Here is an 18,760-nt window from a genome sequence, read left to right as displayed (position 1 = left end):
TATAAATATAATTAAGAAAAAAAAAAAAAAAATAATAATGCTGAGAAGACAGGTTGAAGTGATATTCAAACTGTCATCACGTCTCTCCCCTTGTCTGTGCGTGGGGAGGGGGGCCTGCCCTCCCCTCTCTCTCCTTCTCTCTCTCTCTCTCTCTCTCTCTTGTCCTCTTCCCTTTTTCTTTCTTCTTCTTCTTCATCTTAATGAAACTCTCTCTTTCACACAAACCAAGTTTACATTTTATTGAATTATATATTATTGTCTCCTCCTTATAAATTTTCTAGCTACCCCTCACACTATATATTTTATATATATATAATACTGTCTGTATGGGTGTGTATCAGTTAACTTGTTCTTTCTCTCTCTTAGGTTTTCATTCTTGAAAACAAAAATACACGAGTAGTATAGCTAGGTTTTAATTTTCTGCATCTACACATCACATGCAGCTGCCCTTTTCAAATCACACATATATATATGCTACCCCCCACAATTTCTTGGCAATATCATGGTTTGACAAATGCATGGCAGCTTATCTTAGCTTATTAATTATTGAGGTTATTAATTAATTAATTATTAGGTCAAGTTAGAACTTACTATATATATATATATGTGTATGTGTTGAAATAAGTAAGTGAATAAGAAGATCTCGCGCGATGTCTGGTTCAGCAGCCATAGTTAGTAATTCGACATCAGAAAACAGCAACGGCAGCGAAAAGACAGTAGGCGCGGCGCTGAGCCGGTACGAATCACAGAAGCGTCGGGACTGGAACACGTTCGGGCAGTACCTGAAGAACCACAAGCCGCCGCTAGTACTGTGTAGGTGCAGCGGGGCACACATACTAGAATTCCTGAGGTACCTGGACCAATTCGGTAAGACAAAGGTACACAACAACGGGTGCCCATTCTTCGGGCACCCTAATCCACCGGCACCGTGCCCATGCCCGCTGAGGCAGGCATGGGGGAGTCTGGACGCGCTTGTTGGGAGGCTACGCGCGGCGTTTGAAGAGAACGGTGGTAGGCCGGAGGCGAACCCTTTTGGGGCTAGAGCAGTAAGGCTTTATCTGAGGGAGGTTAGGGATTCACAGGCCAAGGCCAGAGGGATCGCTTACGAGAAGAAGAAGCGCAAGAAAACACAGATCAAGAAACATGATCAGGAGACAACAACAAACGCAGGAGGTGGTGGTCTTATGATGATGATGGCGGCGGGATCATCTTCATCTTCATCATCATCATCATCTGCTGCCAGGAGGAGTTCCATCATTATTCCTTTATCTGTTTTTAATTAATTAGTTAAATAATCTTCCTAGTAGTTTTGAATTAATATGTAGTCTAGTTATTTTCTGAATATGAATAATAATGTGGATCGGATGAAGGAGTTTAATTAATTAGTTTGTTTGTTAGATTACCGGCCAGTTTAGTAAGAATAGCTCTTTCTTCATCAAACATGTGATGTGATTCTCTCTCGTGTGTTAGTTAGTTCACTCTAAATCATGAGTTACGTTACGTTGTCGGTAATAATTGATTAACTATGGTTATTTGGGTATCCGAATTTGGTTATTAAATAATAAATAATTAGCGTCTCACTGTAATTAAACTGCAGCAGCAAACCCTAATTAATTAATTAATTAATCAGCTCATCACTTGCAGCTGCTGCCTGCTTATTATAATAATATGAAACTAGAGATCACAGTAGGGGTGAGCAAGTCGGACCCATCAACCCGCTACACCCGTCAAACCCGTGAAAAACCGCCCCGCTGGGACCGGACGGATAGATCCATCCATAGGATTGGGTCCTAAAATGGTGAAGAACCGTGGGTTTGGATCTTAGACGGGTTCACTTTTTTTTAATACCCGTGAAACCCGTCCCGCCCCGCCATACATAACGACGTCGTTTTGTTTACATTATACAGTATAATAAATTAATAATATTAATGAATAAATACAGTATCTCTAGTGCATCAAATACATAAATCAACTAAACTATAATTGTGGAAGTAGTAGCTATAAAGATTATGAAAATCTCTAAGAAAATGTAGGAAAAAATGCATATATATACAACGGTCAACACACGGCAGAAAAAAGAAAGGAAGAAAATTGTGTTGAATGGAGCTGAATAGCGTTGGTTATGCTTGAAAAAACTATATTTATTTTATTTAAATTTTAACTTATGAATTAGTTATTTTTAGTTTTATATTAATTTTTATTTACTCTTGACATTTAGATTATTTATGTTTGGTTTCACTTTAAGATTTTAGGTTATTTATTTTAGTTTATAATTATTCTCCCGTAAAACTTATAAATTATATATATAAAAAAAATAGTATAGCCGATAACGGGTTTCGACCCGTAAAGATTGGGTCCTACTACAAACCCGCCATGGACCCGCCTATCGTAAACCCGTTAAAAACCCACAAGTTTGGTTCTTCAAAATCAAGAACCGTTGTTTGACGGGACGAGAGCGGGTTTTGATAGAACCCGCGGGTTTATGGCCCGCGCACACCCCTAGATCACAGTATTAGAAATGAGTTTATTATTTAGGTATCGGCCATTAAATGGATGGAGCTCAACAATCCTTCATTAAAGAGCTGAAGACACAAAAGGTAAATTAAAATTTGTTTGATAATGGGATAAGACATGTCTATTCTTGGGCCCTCATACCACCTGATCGATGCAGATCATGCAACAATCATCAACATCAACATTGCAATATATACACATATATTTATATATATATATATATATTAGTGGAATCAAGAATATATTTATAATTTATTTATTTCCAAAATATATATAATGCGTGTCCACGTCAAAATTTAGAATTAATTAAGGGGATAACTATTTCAAATACTAACTTTTGCTTACTTGAATACCAAAAAAATAAAAAATAAATAATTAATTGTAAATTACTTTAATGCCCTTAATGAAAATTAAAACCAAAAAAATATTACAAATACTATTTTTCTTTCTTAAATACCAAATAATCAAAAACCTAAAAAAAACATTTCCCCTCCTCACTCACAAACCCCTCACCTCCTCCACCTCCTTCTTCTCCCTCCCCAAAAACCCTCCTAAAAAACCTCAAAACAAGAGAAATCAAAACCTTACACAACTTGCAAAATGGCGTCAAATGACAATAGAATGGTAGTTTACGAGCAAGGAGAACCCATTAAAATATGTATTCATGTATTTTTTGAGCTAAAACATCGATTTTGAATTTTTTTTTTTTTTTAAAACTCGCCATGTATTTTCGACACATACAGGTCGAAAATACCCTTATTTTTCGACATGTATGTGTCGAAAACATAACAATTCATATTTTATTAAGTTTCGACACCTAAGTGTCGAATTTTGATACAATTTTCGACACCTAAGTGTCGAAAAAAAAAAAAAAAAAAAAAAAAAAAAAAATTACACAGCTCTAATTTGACAGGTAGCTGTCGAAAATTGGTTGAATATTCGACAGCTAGCTGTCGAAAACTCATCCAAATTTTGACAGCTATCTGTCGAATTATCAAAAATCCCATTTCAAGCTTTCACATTTTTCGACAACTATATGTCGATTTTTGATGAATTTTCGACATCAAGCTGTCGAAAATTCATCAAAAATCGACATATACAGGTCGAAAATTGTGAACGAAGAACCAACCCACGAATCTCAAATCAATGCTCAAATCGACTGAAATTAGATGCACCCATTACTAATTAACGATCATTTCTACCTAAAACAATCAAATCTTAATTACCCATATCAAACAATCAAATCCTAAGTAAATATTAAAGAAAAAAAATTCGAAAAAATTTATTACTTGGATGAATGAAACCGGAACGAAGAAGCGGCGGCGGCGGCGAGGGTTGGAGAGGGTTGGAGGTTTTTTTTTTACAACAAAGGGATTTTTTTTTTTTTTTTTTATTTGGTTTTTGATTAGGTAATTTCTAATAAAATTTGATATAATTGATTTTTTGTATAAAAGGGTGTTTTTGTAATTTTCTTTTTATTTTGGTATTAAAGTAAGAAAAAACTGATAAATATGTACTCAATTTTGGTTTTAAACTTGGTAGTATTCAAGTAAGCAAAAGTTAGTATTTGAAATAGTTGCCCCCATTAATTAATGATCCATCTCTTATTATATATGCTAGCTTTTCAACAATATACTTCATTTCACTTTTAATTTGTTAATTGTTTCATCTCTGTATGAAATTTCTGCTCCACGATATATAGGGTATGATGATTAAAGGAACGAACATTAAAAATAAAATAAAAAAATAATAATAATAATAGAGTGACAGATATATACATCACATTTCATGGTTGACATGAGAAAGGGGACAATTGCTGGCTCCCAATTCTTCCAACAATTAATTATAATTATAATTATAATTATAAAATGTGTCCTCTGTGCACCATTAAATTATTCCACCCTATTGCCACATTCAACTAGCTAGTCAAAAACGAGGAATTGAAGAACTATTATATATTCATATTTAAATATATTAGTAATTCATAAGTAATAATTACGTTACGTTGTCTTCTCCGTCGACCATCCATATTGATATATCTATATGTGTCCTGTGTTGCAAGTTATATGATATGAATATTAAAAATATAATTAGGGCTTTTTGATTTACTATAATTTATTTTTCGATGTTTAACTATCCATAAAATATAATATCAATTGAGGATGGATGGATGGATATGTTAGTAGTTACAACAAAATTTTGGATTTTAAAACTAGCCAAGAGGTGATGCATACTTATGCAATTTAAATAGGGATGACAATGGGTATGGGTTTGGCGGGTTTTGGACCCGGAACCGATTCGTTTGTGATGAGTCTGGGTCAACTAAATGGTTATGAATCGGGTAATGGATTTAAGTTTCTAGAACTGGATGGTTATGGGTCGGGTTACGAGTCTTATTGGAACTGACCCAGAACCGACCCGTATATATATATATATATATATATATATATATATATATATATATATAATTTCGAATTTCATTCATCAAACTATCAATTTCCATCTTGTCTATTCTCATTTATCTATTTTCACTGTTTTATTTTTTGAATTTCATTTCTCGTGAGTAATATTTATCACTTGTCGACCACCGCTAAATGTCTTGCATTTTGAATTTTACTTATTATCGAAATTAAACATAATTAATTCTAATTTTATTGGTCATGTTATATCACTTGTAGACATTTTTTAAAATATTGTATTTTAGTATTGAGCTCATTTCGTAAGAATAGACAAGCAAAATGTTATGAAAATTAAAAAAATATTAAATTTTTTATATGTTAACGGGTCTAGCAAGTCTGGCGGGTCAGAACCGTTTAGTTAAGGTCTGGGTTGAGGCGGGTCTAAGTCTAAGCTAAAACGGGTTGAGGCGGGTCTTGGGTTTATATATTTTTCACGGGTCGGGTCTTGGGTTTAGGCAAATTCGGCCCAGAACCGACCATTTGCCATCCCTAAATTGAAATGACATAGTGGCTTCAAACTTTAGGGATTGAATTGCATAAAACCAAACATTTGTGGTGTGTTTTCAATATAACTTAAACGTGAGGGTCCAAACTTGATAATACTATTTATTAAGTAAGACATGAGCCCCAGAAAATGTTACACAAAAATCGGGGACAGTCACCTCATGGAAACCGCGTCGTGCCCCATTCTATACACAATCCGATTTCGCGGCGGCGGCACCACTGCACGCGCCGCTAGTTCTGCAAAACTGTACTCTGACATACACGGCAAGCTTTTACGTGGCAATTCCATAATCCCTCCTCCAAGTTACAAATTCGGCGACAACAGGTTACAATTTGGTCGTTTTATCTGTAATGCCTCCACAGCAAATACAACTCAGAGTGACCCGTCTCAGAAAATCGCCCTTCTTCTCGAAGTTGATGGGTCTGTTTTTTTTTTTTTTTTTTAAAATTTTATCGTTTGATTATACTTTTGTTTTTACGGGATTCAGTAGTGTTTTATACGATTTTGGCTCTTTCTGATACTTATAAAATATTGAATTTAAATTAAAGATTTTGTTTTGGTCAGGGTTCTAATGGATGTGTATCGCTTATGCAATCGCCAAGCTTTTAATGTAGGTGCGACAACATGTGACTCAAATTTAACTTAAACATATATATGTATATTTATTCATTCAACATTGTTTGATGTTCATTTGACAAATTTTCAGCGTTTAGAAAGCTGGGGTTAGACTGTGCGAATTGGACGGAGCCAGTTTATTTAGATCTTGTAAGGTGTGATGATGTTGTATCAAATACTTTTATATTTGTTGCTTATTATCAATGATACTATTTATCTTGTTGCATGTTTAACTAAATATTGACTGATTCAAAATTTTATTATAAGTTGGTTCTATATCTGCAATGCCTTATTCAAATTATTGCACCGTGACGATTAAGTTCTTTTATGCTGTTGTATTCCTTTTCATTTTTGTTGGATTATAGCCACAAAAATAATAAATGAATGGGAAAACAGGAAATCTTTCCCATTAGCATAATGAATTGTTCTTTCTATGCTCAGGAAAAGCGCTGGTGATGAAGAAAGGATGTTAATATTGTTTTTTAACAGAGTTAGTGTTCCTATATTAATCCTTTTATCATTTCGAACCCTGTTCGATTATAGCCATTCGTGGTTTGAACTAATTAATGGTATCTCATTGTGGCAGATTGGTTGGCCCACCTCAGTTGCCACAAGTGAGAAGGGTACTTTTATGAAAAATGTTCTTCGAGAGAAGGTATTTGTTGTATCCTTTTTTCGTACCACTCGTGCCTTATGGTAGTGAAACCAATTTGTTCTTGTGTAAATTTCTCCACATTTGTTATTTATATTATATTTGTTCATCAAACATGTTTCTTGGGGAACTGCCCTCATTTGCCCTTTTTTCTTCACTAAAATAAAAATATTTAGTGATTCCTTTTCGGTTGCATTATTATTCTTATGTATGTAATGATTGTCTGCAGAAGAACGCACTGGATGATCTTGTCATATCAAATGCTTTCTCATTGAGACCTGGTGCTGAAGCGTAAGTAGTCGTTGATTCAGCTATTTATTATGGATTAATGACCATGGAAATTTGAAGTAATAAACTAGTGCTTTACTAAATATAAGACAGAAGAATTGCATTATGAGATTCTGAACAGGATATAATAAGGTGTTTTACCCCTGACCTCAGGTTCATCGACGATGCTTGTGACAAAGGCATACCAGTAATTATCTTGACAGCATACTGTACAAGTGGAGAAAAGGTTGCGAGGTTGTTACTAATCACTAAAAACTTTAGTATGTCACCCAAAATCTCTTCCATTGTTCTTAAAATAAGTAGGTAATAAGATAGATATGAGGGAAATGAGAATGAATATAGAGCATAATGACGGGGGGAGCAGTTCAATACTAAGATAGTGAATGTATGTGCTAAATGTTTAAGTGCTGGCTCATTGTTTTTCATTCGAGCCATATTTTTGTCAGACTGATTGCTGAAAAACTTGGAACGGATAGAATGTCTAAGACAAAGATTGTCGGAGATGATGAAGTAAAACAAAGCTTTTATGGACAACTTGTGTTTGGAAAAGGAGTGTCGTCCAGTTTGGACGAAAAATTAGCCAGGGAAGTGAGCAGAGCAGGTAATAAGAAAGAAACTCTTCTGTTTTCAGTGTACATAAGACATGATTTAAGGACTGTTTTATTTGTTTTGGGAGTCAGCTTCTGCTGAGAGACAGAGAATTGCAGAGGAAGTTGCTTCTATACTTAAGCTTAAAGTTGAACTTAACACCACTTCAAGTGAAAGGTTTTCTTTTTTGTGTCATAAGCTTCTTCAAAGTATTGGAAACTCTTATCGGTTTTAAATTGTTATTGGTTTATATATACAGCTTACAAAACATTGTAGCTGCACTAAGGGCAGGAGCAGAATATGCAGAATTACCGGTTAATAACTGTGTTCTGATTGCCGGAAGCCAATCTGGAGTTGCTGCTGCTGAGCGAATTAGTATGCCTTGTGTTGTTCTTCGCAGCAGGTAAAATATTTTCAATTTTATTTACCAAATTGCCCTTCTATCATCTATCATATCATTTGCAATCACACTCATTAACTCTGTTCTGCCATTTTTTTTTTCTTGGTGCATCTTGAAGTTCGACATCAAGAGCAGAATTCCCTTCTGCAATTGCTGTAATGGATGGATTTGGTGGTGCTGATTTGACCATTTCTAGACTTGTCAGGAAATTGATGTCATAGGTTCTCAAAACTGTCATATGATTGATTCTGCTCTTTGTAATAGAAATAAATGGTCTTTCAGGGCAATACCAAAAATCTTGTCTTATTTGTAAAACACAGATGGCAATTTCGAATTCTCCGTTGTTTTGCTTGCTATATGGTGATTAATACATGCAATTTTCATCTGGAAGATGTTGTGTGTGACGAAAGCAGAGAAAAAAAATGGAGACTTCCATAGTAACTCTTAAATGAATTGTACACATTGGATTGATAAAGGCCAAATTGCCCTGTTTTGTACTACTACTACTACATTCTACACTCTGTAAGGGCCAAAAACAAAACTTGTACAAAGTTTTTGAAACGAAAAATTGGAATTACCATTATCAAGGTAAGAGTAGACTGGCTACAAGATATTTTGCAGCTTATCTTTATATCTTTACAAATATAAGTGTCTACCCTTTTTTCATCTCATGAGATGATCGATATTCTGGATTCACTTCACTGGATGGTTCTTGTCAATTTGCACTTGGAAATGAACATAGTATCGGAATAATTCAAACTGCAGAGCTTCAAAAGCTCAGCTGCCCTCTGCTTAAGAACCGGAGTGCAGCCACTCTGTATAACAAGAAGTAGCTTCGCTGCAAGACCTGCATCCACAGCTTTCAACGAGCATTCCTCAGGGCAGAGGTTACACACACACCACAGGATCGAAAGGGAATATTCCGTACAACTTTCTGAAACCTTCATGATTAGTTTCACCATAGTTGGTATACTGCTCGGACAATCCTTCAAAGCTTGTTTCCCTTCAGGCACAGATGACAGGGCATCCAATACGAAAAGGGCCAACTCCATGCATTCTTGGTTTAGGACAGGTAATAATTCTAACAATTGAGGTATTGCTCCAACGCTCACTATCAAACTCCGAACTTGTATATGTGTGCAGATTAACTTGAGAAGATTTAGCCCCGGTAAATGCCCGTTTGGGTGCCTCTTATCCCGCACCAGCCTCATTAGAGAAACCAGTAAGCTATGACTAGAGATAATTTCCGCACGGAAATCTTTTTCCTCCATCAATATTTCGATTAAACGAACGCAGTTGACTTTCGTTTCGACCGAACCCTCATTCAAAATATCCACGACCGATGATATCTTTGCGGGTTGCATCAAATTGGTTTTGCAGTCGGAACTTAGAGCCAACTTCACGAGAATTGATATAACTTCGGATCCTACTGCATAAGAAGTGAAAGGACCGAGTAGAGAAGAAAGAAGAACAAGGCCGCCTTCATCAACAAGGGATTTTCGGGCGGTGGAATGAGTAGCAGCGACCAGTTGTTGGAGCTCCTTTAGGGTATGGATTCTTGATTGGCCCTTGACCCTTTTAAGGGTAGTGAGAAGCTCGGATGCTCTTCCTTGTGCGTCTTCGGATCTTTTCTTCATGTGGACATACTTTTGAGAGAACCATGTGTGGGTCAAATGGTGGAGAGTGTTGTTTGGGGTGATGGTATCATCCCAAAGCTCTTGCATTGTGGTGGGGCAAGTGTAGTGACCTAAGCTGAACCATTTGAGAATGTTGGATCTTTCGTAGGTTTGTCCGGTGCAAAGTGTGACCGGGTCTTGCATGGGTTCTAGAGATATGGGGCAAATGAACACCGATGGAACTTCCGGTAAATTCAGCTCTTCGATCATCTTATTCAGATCCAACTTCTCTCCACCACCACCACCACCGCCGAAGCCTCCGGCAGCAATACCGCCCAGTACACCGTCTTTGACAGCGGTGTCAAAATCCAATATACGGCTATCCCCTCGCCCAATGATGGAATCCTTTAAACAAGGCTGAAACATAGGCATATTGAAAACCCTCTATACGAATTACAACAAAATGACTGACACAAAGCCCACTTTGTGAATCAACACACACACACACACAGAATTAGAAGAAAGCACATGATTACATTACAACATGAGGTGTGTGTGAAAAGGAACAAGGCAAAGTATCTTCTTGCTTTCATTGACATTAACAAGCAATAATAATAATAATGCACCTTTCAAAGGCCACATCTTTTATGAAGGCAAAGTATTTCCTGCCTCTCTCTCTCTCACTTTTCTCTTTTTGTGGTCAACAAAACAAAAGACTCATCACCATGATGGAGCATTCATAATCAAGACTCTTCCCTCAAATCAATTATTTCTTCCCTTACTACTTAATATTCAACCCTTTGAATCGTATAAATAAATCTAGACTAGGCAGAGATCTACAAAACAGGAAGATCCAATTTTCAGCAAAAAACAGCGGGAAAATGGAGAAAATAATTCAGACCCAGATAATTAAAAATAAACCTGAAGAAATCTAAGGCTGAAAAAGGGAGAGAGAGAATTGGAGAAGAAGAGAGAGAAAGGGTATCTATCTCCGGCAGAGGTTTATGTTCTTTTTTATTTTTCTTCTTCTTTAGTTTTTTGGGGGGCAGACCCACTTGTCGCCTTGACTGAATAGAATAAATATTTTTGATATCGGAAAGAAAAAAATGCGAATTTCAAAAGTTTATTTTAATGAGAAAAAATGTTTTGAAATTCACGTTAAAATATGTATGTGGATTGTGGAGTGGGAGGACTGAGGAGTATATTGGAAGAATAGAAAAGTGGCAGGCGGCAGTGACCGCCGTGACACTGTTGCTTTGACTGTCCTCCTCCTCCGCCTTTTCCCGTGCGGTTTTGACTGCTTTCAACTTATTACTTTTTCTAATTATTCTAATTACTAATCTTTTTCTTTTTCTTTATTTCTTGTTTTACTTTTACTATTTGTTAGCCTATTATAAAGTTATTTCAACAAATTACTTTTTTCTAAATATTCTAATTCAATTTTGAAGAAAGGGGAAAAAAAATAGAGTTTTATTAAATACATTAGCCAAATGAATAATAATAATGAGTAGTGATTTAAGATAGCAAAACCAAAAATACAACAAGAGCAGACAAGAGAAATTAAATACCTGGTGACCGGGAACAACGGGCAAGTAATTTAAATTTACCTTTATAACCTTACTCATCAGGAATATATTCCAACACAAACCCCTACAAAAATAAAATAGGTTGCGGCTATATGCAAGACTAATTCCACTTGTGCAAGACCAAATTAAAATTTTCAATGTATAAATACTATAATACCCTTATTTATTAAAAAAATAAAAAATTCCAAATATGCAAGACCAAAAATTCAAAAACACAAAAAACCCTATCACAAGACCACAAAACCACAAGACCAACTATCATCTTCTCCATCTTCCAAAACTCACAAGACCTTTCTCCTTCCTTCTCCATTAACCCACAATACCTAGAAATTCAAAATCATCAAAACTCAACAAATCTTACAAAGATGGCAAGTATGGAGTCAGAAGACATCAAAATAGAAAATTCTACGATGGAAGAACCCAATAATATATGCTTTTATGGGTTTTTTTTAGCTAGAATATCGATTTTCCAAAAAAAATCCCGCGCAAACGAATTCGACATGTACAGGTCGAATTTTACAGGTAAAAATCGACATTTAGATGTCGAATTTGAGGTATAAAATTCGACATTTAGATGTCGATTTTTAGGTATAAAATTCGACATTTGAATTTGTGCTACAAATTCGACATGTCAATGTCGATTTTTACCTATGAAATTCGACGCTTAAGTGTCGATTTGTAGCATAGTTTTTCGACACCTTGGTGTCGATTTTTGTTTTTTTCTCATTATTTGTATTTGGTCTTACATGAGAAAAAAAAGCCAATTTAATTTATGGGCATACTTGTCATTCCATCTTAATAAAATAGAATCTTTTGGAATCTTTCTTTAATTTGGTCTTGCACAAGTGGAATGAGTATTGCATATAGCCGCAGCCAATAAAATATGCTTTTGCCTACAGGGACTCATTATTATACTATTCATTGCTCACAATTCCCAAAATTCAATCATCTCTCATACATTATTACATTATGCATCTTCATCATTACCCACAACTTCTATTTTTTCTCTAAGTATCACCACCCACAACTAATTACTATATTTATGCATAATAGATATAATTAGATACTATAGTATTGCACATTATTTCACATATCGTTTAGTGTTAATACTTAATAGAACAATGTATCAACAAATTCAATTTAAGATTTTGTTAAAGACGTACAACTAAAATGACAGAGAAATTAAATATAGTAAAATTAAAGCCCATCCACATTAGTTATTGTAATAAATATAAAATTAAGTTTGTTAAGATATATATATATATATATATATATATATGATGATGCTAAAGTTTAGCTCACCTAGGATAATGTAGAAAACGAGCTGGGAGAGCAAAGCTGATCAGTAGCTAGTCAATTCGATGCTCCTGAGGTCCCTGCGAAAAGAGCACACGTGAACTAAGCCGGGGGTTGATCCGGCGGAAACCCCTCCGACGCTCAAGTCAGATGTACGGATCGTAGAGAGAGTAGAGAGAATAAAACTCGAGGTGAATTGTCAAATATGAGAACGTACCTTTACAAATGAATAAAACATCTATTTATATATCGGTAATTGGGTTGGACTTACTTTGTTGGGCCCAAGCCTTACTTTGAAGGTGTTTGGGCTTTCGTGTAGTGGGCCTAATTAGTAAGTAACTTTGAGGGCCCATTGGGCCGGCCCATTTAGGTATATCATTAAGCCCCCCAACTCTCGATTCGAGACGGGGACATGTGTAGAGGGGTCCGGGTCGTGCCGAGAGTTAATTGCGTCGTGGAGTAAATTGTTTCCGTTGGCGGTGAAATAATTCCTTAATTTAAATAAATTTAAATAAGGGATAATTGTATTTATTTGGCAGCGAAGTATATATTTAAGGGTTTTAAATATTACCCCAGGGCCAGATAAATAGACTCCTTTTGCGGTGGAAATGATTAAAGTTCATCTCCTTCGTAATAAATATGAGTATGTACTTTTAACTCTAGGTCTTCTTGTGCTATTTTTCTCTTGAATTTTTTTTTTTTTTTTTTTTTTTTTTTTTTTTTTTTTTTTGTGGTAGAGTAGAAGTTTATTGTTTCTTGATTATTTCTTCGGGGAAAATTATTACTCATGTCGAATCCGGGTAAGTCGAAATCCTTGCGAATTAAACTTCGAGATCCGGTAGAAGGGGGCGAGAAAACTTTTGGTTCCGTGGGTATGGAACGCGAGACGTTTGTAACACCGGGTGCAAAAATCGGATCTGCAGTAGTAGATTGACGGACTATGGAAAAGGTGTGTAAAGTAGGTGGCTCGGAGACCGGAGTTGGCTCAAGCCGTGTAGCCGGGCAGCCAAATCAGTGTAGGGGCGCACGCTTCAATGTAGAGTCGGAGCCGAGTGAAGCCGCGGAGCCGACAGCTTGCACCCGGATCGAGGAGAGGAGGGAGAAAGAGAGCAGGCCACGTGGGCCTGCTGCTGTCCAAGGCGCGTGGGAGTGGGCCGTGTCCCGACGCGCGCGTGCCGGTTGGTGAATGGGGCAGTGCTGACGCGCGCGCGCTGCCCAATGGAGGAGCGCGTGCGCGCGCGTCGGTGGAGAGTGGTGGTGTTGGTGACGCGCGCGCGCTGCCCACTGAGGGCGCGCGTCCGCGCGCGTCGCTGGGGATTGTTGTGGCGCGTGAGCGCGCGTCGGAAGGGGGGGTGGACGCGCGTGCGAGGGCGTCATCCGAGGGGACGCGCGCGCGTGAGGGCGCGTCCGGAGCTAATTTTCGGCGCGGTTTTTTTGATCAAGTCGGGCAACATGAGGAGCAAATTGATGTCGAAGATAGTGTGAATGTTCGGAGTGCCGAGAGGCGAGAAATCATTGAATCTTGGAGCGACGATGTAGAAATGAGTATTCACGTTAGTGGGCAAGTGGATGGAGTTGTGGCTAGTAGGCGTTATTCTCGACGTCAAATCGTGGATTTTGGGAGCGATAGTGATGATTCTAACCACGTTCCTTTGGTGAGTGATCATGCGGCGCCAAATAGTGAAGTTGAGCTGACGGATGAAGAGGAGGTGGAAGATGATATTCCGCCAAGTGATGTTGAGGTTGATAAGAGGAGGCAAAAGAAAAAGAAGCCAATTAATTTGGACTTAGTTGATTTTGATAGTATGTTGACGGAAGAGCATTTGCACTCTATTCGTCGTCTGTCTGGAGCGCCAAGTAATGTCGAGTTGCTGTTGCCTCAGAAGGGCGACCGTCTGTATTCGCCGCCCGATGGGTTTCATACAGTATTTTTGGGTTACTTGACTTGTACATCTCAGATTACTCCGCATCCGACTTTGTTGAAGGTTTGCGAAGAGTTCAAGATAGGGTATAGTCAGCTTACTCCGACTGCAGTGCTTACATTTGAGGCGTTTCACCATAGGGTGTCTCTCGTGGGTTTGCCTATGACCGTGAGTTTGCCTATGACCGTGAGTTTGTTCAAGGCGTTATTTACGTTACACCGGCCCAATATGACGCCTTTCTTTTGTTTTCATCCTCGCGTTCCTTACCAATTCGTGAAGAGTGTGAAGTTATCTTTGGGGAAATGGAAGACCCATTTTTTTTATGTGAAGGCTCCCACTTTTGACGTTCTTGTAATTTGGAATCCTACGTGCGAGAGCTTCACGATAACTGCGAATATGGCGAAAAGGATTGAAGAGTCGGGATTGTGTGACGTGGAATTTGACCCGAGGGTTTTGATACCAAAGGCGAGGGGTCAGCACCATATATCCTTTTGTTGCCTTGACTTGTGTTTTGTTTTTGTTTTTTTTTTTTTTTTTTTTGTTGTTGTTGTTGTTCTTTGGTAGTGTGTACCTCATGTCACTTATGTGTTTGTTATCTTTTGTAGATGGGGGTATTACCTTTGCGGCACTTCAAGCTAAGGCGAATAAGACGTCGAAGAAGACGTCGAAGAAGGCATCGAAGAAGATACCTTCTACGTTGGGAGGTTCTTCAAGTGGTTTGCTTCGTGAGGAGGTCCATGTAGAAATTCCTCGAGTAGTCGCAGATGATCGTAGCAGTGCTGGTGAAGTGGAGGGGCGTCCACCGACGAGGGACCGTGGCAAGGGAAAGAGGGTGGATACCGAGTATGTGGCTGTGCCTAAGCGTCCACGGGTAGACCCAGAGGAGACTTATGCTTTCCATGGTGGATGAGGGAAACAGCTGTTTACTTATGGCGTAAACCGCGATGGTAAGGAGTCGTACTGGGATGTGTCGGACTATGATTTGCCGATGTTGAGTACCGAGGGTTTCGTTCGGGAGTCTGATCGTGCTCGGATGTCTGGTAAGGGTCCTTCTCACATGCTAGAGTTAGCTGGTGGAGACATATGTCGGGTGAGTACTTGTCTACTTAATTTTTTTTTTTTTTTTTTTTTGACTTGTGAAAAATAATTTTTTTTTATATATATAGTTGGTAGCGACTTGGAGATATCTCATGGAGCATGGTAGGAATGCGGAAGCTATGAAGGAAGAGGAGCGGGCTCGAAGCCAAGCGCGTGAGGATGAGCTTCTAAGCCAATTGGAAATAGCGCTGTTCGATCTTGCTCAACGCTCGGAAGAGTTGGCTCGGAGGACAGAGGAGCTTGCCGAGAAGACAGAGGAGCTCGAGGTCATCCGAGGTGATGCGCATGCGTATAAGGATGATGTTCACAAGTTGAACGAATGCTACGACCAGCTCAAGGAGAAATACGAAGTCGAGAAGACGACGGGGAAAAGGTTCCTCACGACATCAGGTGGTGCAGCTTACAAGGAGTCCATTGTGGAGGAGACCAAGGTTAATTTCCGAGGTAGCGATGAGTGTGCTGCTATGGTTGATGAGCATGCGTTGGCTGTGGTTTATAAGCCATTAGTGCGTGCTTGTCGCAAATATCTGCGCGATGCGGGTGGGATCAGCGAGGAAGTGATTCGTGGAATGGAAGCTGGCATATCCGATGAAGAGGAGGATGAAGTAGATGTTAATGGGACGGGCACAGAGGTCGTGAATGACATGGTTGCGGATGACTCCACTGTGGGTGCATCTTCCGCTCGTGGTAGGGGAGTTTAGACTTATCTGTTAGGATAGTTAACTCACCCCATTTATTTCTATTGCTATTATATTTTTTTTTTTTATGGATTTCGTAGTTTATTTTTATCGCTGATGTAGATGGGTATGTCCACTACTATTTCGTTTGAGTTTCTTTCTTGTTTGACTCTGGAGTTTAATATTTCTATTTATTTATTTTGACGTTGTCAAGAATTAATGCGTTGCTTATATGTATTTACCTTAGCGTATACGCAATGTACTTGAGGAGGGGATCAGTCTCTCAAGGTTTTTGTAATGGGTCGTGCCCTTTGTTCGGACCGCGTGGGTCTTGATTATATTTGTCCGTTGATATGATCCTAACTACATCCAACACGAAGAATTGGAAGACAAGGAAGAGGGAAATTCGTTGGACAAGTCGAATTTCATTCATCCCGGAAGTCCCGTATAATTCTGGCAGAGTACACTATTTGGCTCATTACTTTCTCATCTGAAGTCCAATTAAGGTGATTCGAATTGCTACGGAAAGCCAACTTCAAGATCTAAAACTTTTCTGTTTTGATGCGAGAGAGATTCGGAGTGAAAGAGGTCAGAAATCGAGCTTGAAGTCAAGACACGTGCACAGCCAAATGTCTACTCGGGTTATGAAGAATGTTCGTGTCGTCGACTTGATATTTGCAGTTTAGGTTTTATTTATTTACGATTTTATATTAGGTTTAATATATTTAAATTATTTTAGAGTTAGTTATGGCTAGGATTTTCTTATTTATTAGTTTCCTTATTATACATTAGGTAAGAGTCCCTTTCCTTGTGAAAAATGAGTCTTTTTAGATCTTATAAATATGTAGCCAATTTGGCTGATTTAAGGGACGAATTTTGATGATTTAATGGAGTTTATTCTCTTTGGTTCTTTAAGAACTGTTCGAACATTTCGGTGGATTCCGTTTGTTCACCCCGACTTATCAATCGATCTTCCGCAATCGATTGTGGCGTCTTCACATACCAAGGTTCTTGCCTCTTTATAGGCAATGGGTCGCGGTTCCACCCCATTGAATCCTTCTTTGGACGGTCCGGGATTTGACATCCGAAGTATTGATATCGGGTCTCGTCACATGGTTGGCGTGGTTCATATCATCCGTGGCCACGTTTTAAAAGTAACACCTCGTGAAACAAATAAAGGGACTTAGGTAATCCAGCTGGCCAGGCTATATTGATTATCTAAATCTCTCTAAGTGTTTGTGAGGTTATTGAATTGAGCTCATGGTAATAGGTGATTCGTGTAGATGTAATATCACCGAGAGTAAAGCAAAAAGAATTTTGATTAATTCAATGGTAGCAAAAGTGTATTGATACAAGCCTATGTGAGGAGGATGTGAATAAATAGCTAATGAGATATGCCTACGTGAGGCGAAGGTAAATAAATACTGCTAAAATAAACAAATTGAAGATAACATTTCTTGTAAGTGATTGTATTACACTTGTTGATCTTCCACGTCTTCCTTGTACTCGTTCGTTTTACTGTGCTGATGGTAGATTGACTTCTTTTGGCGTCTTTATGCCTGTCAAGTAAGATTGAGAAGAAGAGAATTTATTTAATCACTTGTATTGATGATTTAGTAATTGAAGCTATGGTGATGTTTATTGCTCTTTCACGTACCCTACTACGGGGGTTGATTTTTCTTTCTCGCCCTCCAAGATATGAAATGAACTCGTGAATTGCTGCGGGTTGCTATGCTATCACGCCTGTTAGTGGAATTACTTTTTCATGTTAGTGAGAGTAAATAAGATCATCCGTGTGCTGAATTCTAGTGGATGTATAATAATTACCCTTGACGATGTGGTATGGAGTATCTTCGCTCTTTGGGGCATTGATTGAGTAATATGCATCCTCCCGTAATAGGTTCTCAACCTGTAAGAAGATGATGGGATGTAATTATGACTCGCTGATGTAAGTAAAAATTACTAGCCCACCAGTTTAGGTGGGACGTTCACGTACCTCGTTATGTGGTGTCAAATTTCCAACCATGTACAAGCAGCTTTACAAGACAATTGACGTGGAAGGTCGTGGAGCCTGCATGGGTGGCAATTCATGAGTAATTTTCCTATAGAAGAAATATGGGTGATGATCTCAACTGATCTGAAGTAAGGTAGATGTATACCTTAGGCGTAGAACCGTTTGAGGTTCCCTATATTCCAAGTTCTGGGTATAGGGTGTCCGTCAGTGTTCTCGAGGCGATATGCTCCGGTGTTGACGACTTTGGTGATTTTATACGGTCCTTCCCACTTTGGGTCGAGCTTACCGATGGGGTGAGAGGCTTCAGCTTTTCGGAGGACTAAATCTCCAACTTGAAAGGAGCGAGGGCGGACCTTTGAGTTATATGCCTTAGCCATGCGTGATTTATACATCTGTTGCCGGATGTATGCGACTTCACGTAATTCATCTACGAGGTCGAGGCTTCCCCGCATAGCCTCCTCATTAGCTTTTGGATCATAGTTGGTGATTCGCCAAGATGGTTCTCCGATTTCGACGGGTGCGATAGCCTC

At 38.3% G+C, this 18,760-nt stretch overlaps 2 protein-coding genes, 1 long non-coding RNA gene and 1 pseudogene across 4 annotated transcripts; 2 read left to right on the top strand and 2 right to left on the bottom strand.

Moving 5' to 3' along the window:
- The first annotated feature begins 66 nt into the window (after positions 1-66).
- On the top strand, positions 67-1,397 carry LOC105951583 (protein G1-like1). The gene has a single exon (XM_012975039.2). The coding sequence runs from the start codon at positions 651-653 to the stop codon at positions 1,281-1,283; it is 633 nt and encodes a 210-aa protein (XP_012830493.2). The 5' UTR covers positions 67-650; the 3' UTR covers positions 1,284-1,397.
- A 4,194-nt stretch (positions 1,398-5,591) lies between these two features.
- LOC105951313 (Haloacid dehalogenase-like hydrolase (HAD) superfamily protein) lies at positions 5,592-8,411 on the top strand. Its single transcript, XM_012974723.2, has 11 exons — positions 5,592-5,898; positions 6,043-6,092; positions 6,185-6,248; positions 6,535-6,583; positions 6,680-6,748; positions 6,975-7,036; positions 7,187-7,267; positions 7,480-7,634; positions 7,714-7,798; positions 7,881-8,024; positions 8,140-8,411. The coding sequence occupies exons 1-11, from the start codon at positions 5,594-5,596 to the stop codon at positions 8,240-8,242; spliced, it is 1,167 nt and encodes a 388-aa protein (XP_012830177.2). The 5' UTR covers positions 5,592-5,593; the 3' UTR covers positions 8,243-8,411.
- Positions 8,412-8,436: 25 nt separating this feature from the next.
- On the bottom strand, positions 8,437-10,918 carry LOC105951312 (U-box domain-containing protein 30 pseudogene; annotated as a pseudogene). The gene has a single exon (XR_016033179.1). The product of XR_016033179.1 is annotated as a U-box domain-containing protein 30 pseudogene (transcript).
- A 7,149-nt stretch (positions 10,919-18,067) lies between these two features.
- LOC148768625 (uncharacterized) lies at positions 18,068-18,692 on the bottom strand. Its single transcript, XR_016032874.1, has 3 exons — positions 18,376-18,692; positions 18,213-18,287; positions 18,068-18,125 (listed from the first exon to the last, which is right to left on the bottom strand). It is a non-coding gene; the product is annotated as an uncharacterized LOC148768625 (long non-coding RNA).
- Positions 18,693-18,760: the final 68 nt, after the last annotated feature.

The sequence above is a fragment of the Erythranthe guttata genome, chromosome 8, assembly GCF_056151865.1.
Source record: "Erythranthe guttata isolate IM_541 chromosome 8, IM_541, whole genome shotgun sequence".
Taxonomy (NCBI): Eukaryota; Viridiplantae; Streptophyta; class Magnoliopsida; order Lamiales; family Phrymaceae; genus Erythranthe; species Erythranthe guttata.
Note: the sequence above shows the minus strand (reverse complement) of the source record. Positions and strands in the feature narration are given on the sequence as shown.

Excerpts from the sequence above, each read along its gene's own strand:
- LOC105951583 (XM_012975039.2), top strand. The coding sequence starts at position 651 with ATGTCTGGTTCAGCAGCCATAGTTAGTAATTCGACATCAGAAAACAGC.
- LOC105951313 (XM_012974723.2), top strand. The coding sequence starts at position 5,594 with ATGAGCCCCAGAAAATGTTACACAAAAATCGGGGACAGTCACCTCATG. Across the intron at positions 6,093-6,184 it reads TCGCCAAGCTTTTAATGTAG|CGTTTAGAAAGCTGGGGTTA; the intron begins GTGCGACAACAT and ends ACAAATTTTCAG. Across the intron at positions 6,749-6,974 it reads AAAATGTTCTTCGAGAGAAG|AAGAACGCACTGGATGATCT; the intron begins GTATTTGTTGTA and ends GATTGTCTGCAG.